We start from the raw sequence: 9817 nt of genomic DNA on the forward strand, positions 1-9817 counted from the left end.
CCAGAATATAACGAGTTAGCAAGGGCCGATCTTCACCTCGCGGTAATTCAAGCTTTACGAGAGATCAAACCATCAGATGTACTTGGTTACTATCGTACCGTTGGATTCTTAAATTTAAATGTGTAGACTGCTGTAGCAATCCTTAAGCAATCCTTAGTATAAAAGGTTGTATGCAAAGACTGGTATCAATACGTACTTTGAAATAACTGACGCAATGTTTTTCATCTACCTTTAATATTTTGTATTTTTCCTTTCTGCCGAAAGTTACATCTCATGTCACGGGGATTTCAATCAGTTACTACCAACAGGTCCGGTAGCTTTATTACATGCGATTTTTGATACTGTGATCTCTACTGTTGATATATCATTAACTGCAAGTCCTTGTTCTACCCCCTACAGCATTTTGAAACACCCATTATTCACCTTGTCAACAGTCAGTTTATGTATAGATTGATTGTTATTGTTGACAAGTGAATTTTAGTCAAGGTTCAAATTCAGATGTAAACAATAACATTGCACTGTACATGTACACGTGTTGATAAGCTGGATACTGGGTGGTTCAACGTGCTTTTGAAGAAGAACAACTTGAATTTGATATACAAAACAGTAGTACTGAGAAAAGTCTTAATGGTTAAGCTACTGTCCGTTGAAGACTAAAATAGTAGAGAAAGTATATCAATGCACATGTTTATACTGAGCTCAAGCAGCTCCAATGAATGTAATTATTGCATGTTTTCGTATTACAGAGATGAATGGTTGTTTTTCTCTCTCTGTATTGTTCACTTACATTTGTAACACATCTTGATGTACCATACCATACTCTCTGTTAGTATGTGTCGAGTAAATAAAGATTGATTGATTGATTGATATATCTCACGTGATACAACGTATCAAGCTCAACTTTTTATTTCAACAATGTAAAACATGCAGCAATTATATCGCAGGAATACTAGTAAAATGCAAACCCTGCAAACGCATGGTATAAGCAGGAGAACACTAAAGAACACTGGAATACTCAATATAGAACACAGGAACCTGATTCTTGCCAGGTGTGCATTCAAGTAACACGACAGAACAATGTATGTACCTGGCATCCATGCAAATTCAGACTGGAATAACATGCTATACTGTAGAGAAAAATAGCCAAATGGTTATAAAATGATTTTGATACTGGCCTCTACATTACCCAATGGTAGCACAATACTATGTTTAATTTGTCAAAACATGATGTGGTGTTAAATTTGGAATATGTCTGAACATGAATAATTCCACATCCTTGCAATTTCTGTCAACCAAATAGTAAAAATCATTACAATCACAGGTAATGCAACAATTGAATTTTCTTCATTAGTTACCATTGAATTCCAAATAACCGAGGAACTGAGCTCGAGCCACATGGGCTGAACCAGTCACATCACAAACTGAACTCTGAACTGAACTGAACTGTGACTGAACTTTGATTAAAGTAATCTTAAGATAAAAGCTTATGAAAATTTCTGACTCAATTTTGAAACCCATCTTAGTCATGAACGCTCTAGAATACAAACAGCATGAAACTTCAAAATTTCCCTTTCCTTGAAAACTCAGAGTAAACTTCTCAATTCTAAATATCAGTATCACAAATTATCAAGCAAATAACAACAGTTCCTGATTAATCAGTAAAATGTTTCAAATTATGGGCATAGTTCTCACCTCAGCTATGTGTGAAACCGGGCACACAACATGTCAAAAGTTTTCTTTTGCTGATTTCAAATGATTTTATTTATCTGCAATAAATGATACGAGTTCATTTCTGATGAATCTAAATGTCGTCTTTTCCTGTCGAAAACATTTGATCGTACAGTTGAGTGTTCAATCTGCGTAACAAATGATTTACAAGTCTCCCAGAAGACGAGCCGATTCATACAATGCCAACAAATTGGTTATGTTTTCACTTCCGGATTGAGTTGGTTGAGGTATATCAAGCGAGGATGTATTTACATTTGACATTTGCACTTGACTTTCAATGTCCTCATTAGTTCCACAACTATCGACAGTTGAGGATCCCACAGGTGTGCAACTAGTTGTCGGTAAAGTGCGATGGAAATCAATGATAGGCTCAGCTGCCAAACTACCTGGCACTGGAAAAAATCCACCCTGATCTTGCACCGAACTATATATTCCACGTTGTGTTAACAAAACTTTGCCCTTGATCACTAGCGTGTGCATTTTCACAATTTCTATTTGAGATCTGTTCGCGCATAACGGTGTACCGTTGGCCAATATCTTGGTTATATAAAGAATTTGGTATAGGAACTGAATACATGGAATATTGTGTTTTTGGTACCGGTGGATGTTCCAACATTTTACTCGCGTTGCAGTTTATTTGATTGGCGTGAACGATTTCGGCCAGGGTATTTGTTTTTGCCGGTGACTTTGATAAAATATATTCTACGCTGAACTTATTTTTCTGTCGTGGTGGTGTGTGGATATTATTAGTATCTGACTGAAAACGTGTTGGTACAACCTTGGCTTGAGTACCGTGCTCTGGCACAGGAAAGTCAGGTTTAGCAGATGGAGTATGTTTTTCCTGAACAAAGTTCGTGTAGTTGACGTTCAGCTGCTGTTGACTCAAGATGGATATTTGTTGCTGCATGTTAGATAATACGGTGAAGACATTGTCTAACATCTGATCTCTATTTGGTTTGTTCATTGTTCTTTCCTGCTCTTCTTCATACGTCTTCATACTTTCTTCTATACCAATTTTCAGCAACATGTCATCATGCTGTTCGTTCGTTAAAACTGCGCCACGTTTCGAACTTTCCTTGTTTACATCTTTTTCGTTCGTCTCAGTGGTAGCTACGGTGGTTGTCTGCTTGCCTGGCCAATTCACCCCTTTCATTTTCCACAAATCAATGACTTTACTTTCGGCTTTCCTGATTTTCGAATTTCTACGGAGACACTTGTCATCGTAGTTCGCGATGAGCCGCTGTATATCTGAGGCCTCTTCAGGCAAGTCTCCACCTAAAACAGTCTCAAGTTTCCTAGTGTCAGCGTTTACTTCAAGCCAGTTCACCGCGCCGTCACCTGACAAATATTTCTCAGTGTTGCTGTTGATTAATTTTCCTCTAATTTTAGAAGCATATGTGTTGCGACTGGCCGTAATAACGCTACACAGTCTTTGAAGTTGAAGCCGTTTTTCTTTGATTTTCTCTTTCGCTGACTTTATTTCACTTGAAATGTTTATCATCTTCCTCCTCTCCTTTCTATGTTCACTTCGATTTATGTCTTTGCAAAATGACGCACTTTCACACTTTGGAAATTTGCAATGGAGGACATTGTGGCCCAATTTTTGGTGGCAATTACTGCATGATGGACCATGCTTCACCGTGCTTGTTGGTTGAAAGGATTCCTGCATACAGTTGAGGTCTTTTTGCAGTTTTTCTAAAGTTTGTTCAGTGTTTTCAATTTCCAGTTCCATGTCGATTTTCATTTTTTCGGATGGAGTCATATAGCTTCTACCGGGTTTTGGCTCAGACGACTTTTGAGGGGAATCTCGTGGCCCACTAAATCGCTGTTTCCGTGATACGTTTAATGTTTCATCTACATGACCTTTCGTTGGCGATCGTGAACGTTTTCCCTTCGTGGACACGTTTATCGTAGTTGTGGGCTGATAGTTACTATTTGAAGTACCGCCACTAGCATGGTTTACAATATGCGAAGTGTTCAACTTACTCGTGGCAGTGTTTTCCGGTTCATCCGATGACTTCGTATTCTTGATGGGAGTGCGTAGCTTGGCGGACTCGTATATGAGCAGACGTTTATGACCTGTTGGAATTTCCGGCAGAAAGTCCTGAATGTCTTCGGCTGTTAATCTCGCCATAGCTCGAAGACTGGTGTACCCAGCATTTTTTAAAGCCCTCGCATATTTCACAAGTTCCAAGTCGATATTTGCCAGCCATGCTTCTAGTTGTTTATCCCTATTCGGTGTTCCGTTTGTGTAAATGCTGCAGTTCATCGCTTCACACTATCTGGATTTTCAAAGATGAAACGACAGAAATGGCCGAAGCGCCACTGCATGCGGACTCGCCAGGACCAAATGTCTGAACGTCTGGGAAAGTGGTTGATCGTAAAATTTGGGTTAAAATTAGAGGCGTGGTTTAGCAGATTTGTTTTGGCGGGTGAAACTTTTCTATTTCGCGCCACGATCTTTTGAGTGTGGCGGGTTGTTGTTTTCGCTTGACAAGTTGAGTGACAGCTGGGAATATCTTGCGGTGAGACGCGCTGGCGGCTAGGCCTTTGTTTTGACGTTTTGAATACATCACTGATTTCAGCAGTAAATTAAATGTATCAGTGGCAAAGTTTGTGTATGTCCTGGCATAAAATGCATTGTAGTGGCTGGTGGAAGTTCCTTTTCCATCTTCTGGAAATTGTCATTAGTCTGTGGAAAAATCTGTGTCTTGTACTTTGCCAACACTCACAAGATGTGATCGATGAAAATATAAAATTTCATTGTTGAGCAAATCAGACAGCAGAAGTACAGCTACTGAAAATCAGAAGTGTTTACATGTAAGCAGACCATGCGTTGACCCTTTGATCAACCTCACAGGCTTGCTGTGACAGCTGAACAGCCAGATGAAACCACAGTAATAGCCAACTTCTATTTACAACACATACACGTATGTATTTTGCTGTGTGCAATACAAATGATTCAGAGGACATGTGGGTAGTGGGGGTAATTTTCAATGCCGAAGGTCGCAAAGGTCATGACATCGCACCCTTCAAGCATTACAGTTAAAACCTTCAAACAGAATAAACAAGCCAATATAAATGCAACAACATGAAAACACTTCATTTACTGCTAGTTTGTGGGTCTCTCAGTGGCAGTTAGCTGCAGTGCTAACATACCGTTGCCCCAAAAGGACCCCTCAATGTTTGGGAAAACTGGGGGGATACATCAGCCATGTTGCAATTAGCCCTTTCTGGACAATTCATCCTTTGACATTAAAGAACTTCTGTTGTTAGGTTTTTTGCTGTTGTTAATGTTACCTGCAATCAAAAAGTCTTTTTGCTAGAATTCTTACAGTCATACCAAGCACGTGATAGGACAATTCAAAACTTGATAACGACATTTTTAAAAATCTGTATTAGCATAGAGAGTAGAAGTGAGACTAGACTATAGTTACTTATTGCAGAAACAGCATCGGTCAGAAGTGAAATTCCTAAAAGCAAAAATAAAACAACAGCAAAAATCTTTTTGAGCAGATGTCTCACAGCTTACGTCATTTTTCAAAACAAAATAATTTATAATCTGAGAATCTGTATTCAGTGGTGTATTGAAATGAGTCCCTGGGAAGAGCACATTAGGTATCAGTCTGAACTTGAAATTTTCAGAAAGCATGTTGGACTTTCCAATATTTCCAAGTTTGGCAGCCAGATACATGTACTCACTCGTAATGTCTCATTTCAATAGACACTTCCTCCAAACTTATTGATCACAGAAAATAATGCTATTCAAATTCAATTTGATCATTGTGTAGAAAATCACCTGATATCAAAATGGAAAAATGTTTCTCATCCTCTCTATTGTGTTAAACAAATAAAGCATAGTGTTCTTTGATAAAGAAATACTTCATAAGGCACTGTATCTGCTGATGACTTCCTGATCAAGCATTATGTAATATTGTATAAACTTTACAGCTTTTAATGGGTGACTAAATATTTACTTTACAACAAATGTGAACCAATGATATGTCTCTTACATATTAAAGTCACATATTCATGTCACATCTTAGCTTGCAACAGCACAGCATTAAAATTTTTGTACCAAACTAAACATTTTACAGAAAAAAAGACGCCTTTACACTTTGTCAAGCATTGTCAAACTTTAGAAGCAAGCCTTAGATAGTGAGAAAAAAATCATCAGTGCAAGTTATGAGTGTCTGCATCTGCCATTTTATCACACACTGTCTCTCTGATTTTTCGGAAGAAAGATGGCCCCTAGTCGTGAGGTGAAAAAAGATCCCTGCTAAGTTTTGAGTGAAGCACATCGGGGTGTCAAGCTGTCTACCGGTATGTACCTATCTATGTGAACCCCTTTATTAGTAGGCACATGTGTGTTCTCAGGAGTTTTCACTTGAATGAGTGGTAAAGACTGCGAGTCACTCAGATTGTGTCAAACTTCTCACTAAAGACTATGTCAATACAAAAACTGACCTTGCATTTGATTGATCCAAATAGCAAAACAGGTCACCCTGACAGACACTCAACAATGGTTCAATGAAAATTCATTTTGTTCTGATGATGGTATTCAATATTATTGCAATGATGAATTCATGAGCATTGAATGCAACAAATTTTATCAAACTTGTAAATCTACTGAAGAGTTTCTAGTTTCACACTTCGTTACGGTGGAATGGTTTTCAGTACCTATGCTATATCCTTCAATAGAAACCTAAAAATAAAACTGCATACCTTACCAACAGGTATGCAGTTACAATGAAGAATAGGTGAACTATGCAAGAACAAGGCAGTGGTTTTCAAAAATGCTAAGTCAGAATTGATTAACTGCTTCTGTGACGATAAAGATCAAGATAGTCAAGTATATAATTTCTCATACATGGCTTCACCTCAATGTCAGTGACATCATTTCCATTCTACACTGGGCAGTCATCTCAAACATATCTTGAAATGAACTCACTACACAATTACATACTTGATGGGTGAATTTGAAGTCCTAATTACCAATTTAATTTTGCTGCAAAGTTTGAAAAGTTCTTGTGACTCTATAACGACAGGTAAAAGGCAATATGTGAAAGCTAACCAGAGCCAATATGAAGATGCAATGCCCTCACCGCCAAATTATTGACTCATTCAACTACCAGCAGAAATGTGGATCTATTTTCAAAACAATTTGCATACGGGAGAAAAGACACATACATACTGTGTACTTTGAAAAATAATATTTTTAACTAATGTAGGATGCTGACATTTAGTACAATTTCCTGCCATTGAAATGATATGATGGCATGGGAAGGCTAGTTTCAACGTTTCCAAATTGACCAGAATTTTAAAGATCCTCATCAAAGATTGTTGTCCCAGAGCTGTAAGTGTGACTCTACTGGTGAATGTTGCTCATTTAGCAAACAATAACATGTTTATATTATCTGTAAACACAGCATAATGTTTGTTAAATTCCTACCAAAACATCATAATACCATAGATGGTGCACATTAAAAATTAAGATGAACTGCAAACTGTGTCAAATTTACAACCTGACAACATAACCACTAATTTGCAACAGTTGATAAGAAATTTGTGGTACAAAATTTAAATGCTGGCCATTAATGCATTAGCACTTCACAAAATCTTTGTCTAACCGACTTGTTACAAATACAATATGGCAGTTTATTCTTTTGCCCTAGGCTGTCATTCAGAATAATATCAACCAACAGCATTCAATCAGTAATTAAAATTTGAAATTCTACATGAAGAATAGGCAAATTTACATAAGCAGTTGTCTCAATTATTGTCCCACAGGAATCCTTCCAATTATTCTGAGTGGTTTGTTAATCTAAAAACGCTACATGTATAAATTAATGATCACCGAGACCCATTAATTACTGACCTTGTGGTTATCTGAAGCCCATATTTTTTCCCATCACTGTATTTTTGTGCCCTTAATAATTATACTCTGTGACTTAATCTACACACAGCCATGTCATACCAGACATGGCAGCATGTAGCATAAGTTAAGTTCTGGATCATGACCATAACTCATAAGACATGTGTTTTGTCACACTGTTATGATATCATGAGCTCAATTTCCGACCATCATGTGATATTATAACAGTAGTGAATACAGCTAATCAAACCCTATAGACACAAATACTGGTCTTTTTTTAACACATTACACTGAAATAACCTTGACAATAACATTAATACATTTCTAGCCATAATTCTGTTCATTTACAGAAAAATTTTCAAATCAGATGATTATATTCTCTTTACTCCAGTCATGCACTAAAAATGTATGTGAATATTACTGGAAATCCAAGAAACACTGACTTTGGGGTCTTGCCTTCTTCAAAATTTCAGAGCTGAAGATTGGTACGAGCATGGCTGTACCACAAGAGTATATCAATAGTAGTACATAAATAATGTGTATCTGTCATGTACAGAACTTCACTTGCATTTGCAGTCCGTGTAAAAATAGATACAGGAAAAACACATATACATTGATATCAGGGGGATGGATGGTGTGCTAAATGAGTTTTTTGTTTTGCTTTTGTATATACACGTACAACTACTTTGATTATACAAAGTGTTTACTAAAAGGCTTCACTTGACTTTGGGCTTTACATAAATTCCCCTGGTAGTATTCGTTGAACCATGGGTTGCATTTTCACTTTGGTGGCATGAGATGTTTGGAATCAATAGTTCGTGTGAAACGCCGAGGTGCTGACTGTTCCTTGGTAAAGTTTGTTACTGATGGAGAGAAGGATTTATACTTCTTCATAACAAAGTACCTTTTGGAAGCACTTACTGGAAATTCGATACGCCACGTATAACGACAGAAAACTGCAGAATTATGATCCTCTGCCCCGTACATGATACTGGGTGTACCATCAAGCTGGACTTTTAACATATCGATTGGCCTCCAACGGATGCTGTGATTTGCGCTAAGTTCTGTATGCACGGTTCTACATCTGTACGAATGTGCAGTGCTTGGATCATGGACAAACTAGGGAAGTTGTGCTTTTACAACTGAGTCTGTGAGCATTTTGTTCACTCCGAACTTTATAAATACTACACTCCGTTCAGATCAGTGACCCCAGCTAGTGCCAAAAGGACTGGCTGAAAATGTACTGCTATTATCGGTCGACCTCTGTGACTGATCGAATGCAGGACTGTTTAGTTATTTTGAAATATGTCAGTAACTCAAGTTTGACAAACAAGATCGGGTAAATGATGTCGTCAGTTCGAACGATCAGCGATCAATTTACCTACACGGGCGCGGCCGTCATCAATCGCAGAACCCTCGAACAGTGCAGCGCTGTGGCCAAGGAAAGGCATTGCACCATAGCCCCTCCTTACTCTTGTTTGCGCTGCACTGCTCAGTAGATGCATTATACAAAAACACTTCAAATGTAAACGAAACTCGGTACTCACCCAGAATATGAAATTGAAGAAGAAAACAAGGTATTTAACCACTTTCATACCACCTTCAACCATTTTGATCGTTTATAAGCCTCTAAGTAACAGGAGATGCTGACTCTTATGCGTGAAGCCCAGCTCGACTGCGACCTGTCGCCTTGGATGAAATGCAATTAATCGTTCAATGAGAAGTTGTCACATGAGTAGACGGAGTGGTACGTACAACCGATTATTTGCATGTATACATCCGCGCCCCGTAACTACAATCTGCATGGCGTAGGAGTATCTTTGTGAAAGCGTGTATTCATAATCATATTCGAAACTTCAGGGAGCTGAGTGTCAAATGTAATACAATAATCTGGTAACACCTTCGTAAAATAAGGGGAAAAAGACTTTCAAAGTATGTACTCTTCATGGCCCTTTTACATTTGATCATGCGCAATATACCATAGCTAGGCTCTTTTTCATAGAAGATTGTTTAGGCCTACTATATTTTTCTCGCTTTATCATAGACCTTCGTGGGTCTATGCTTGAACATTTGTAATATATTTTGATGTGCCATACCATACTTTCTGTTAGTATTTGTTGAGTACAATAAAGGTGATTGATTGAATCTAACTTTGCTGATGACAATTCCATATATTCGATGAGATATATGAGATATACTTATAGTCAGACGCAT

The 9817-nt window shown here is 37.9% G+C and overlaps 1 protein-coding gene across 1 annotated transcript in view; it reads right to left on the reverse strand.

The window, feature by feature from the left end:
• LOC139143245 (CD63 antigen-like) overlaps positions 1 to 9516 on the reverse strand; it is a 33325-nt gene extending 23809 nt beyond the window's left edge. The window contains exon 1 of the mRNA XM_070713401.1: positions 9151 to 9516. Within this exon, the coding sequence (XP_070569502.1) occupies positions 9151 to 9213 (63 nt within the window). The 5' untranslated portion in view covers positions 9214 to 9516. The remainder of the gene's footprint in view (positions 1 to 9150) is intronic.
• Positions 9517 to 9817: the final 301 nt, after the last annotated feature.

This window comes from Ptychodera flava, chromosome 11 (assembly GCF_041260155.1).
Source record: "Ptychodera flava strain L36383 chromosome 11, AS_Pfla_20210202, whole genome shotgun sequence".
NCBI lineage: Eukaryota > Metazoa > Hemichordata > Enteropneusta > Ptychoderidae > Ptychodera > Ptychodera flava.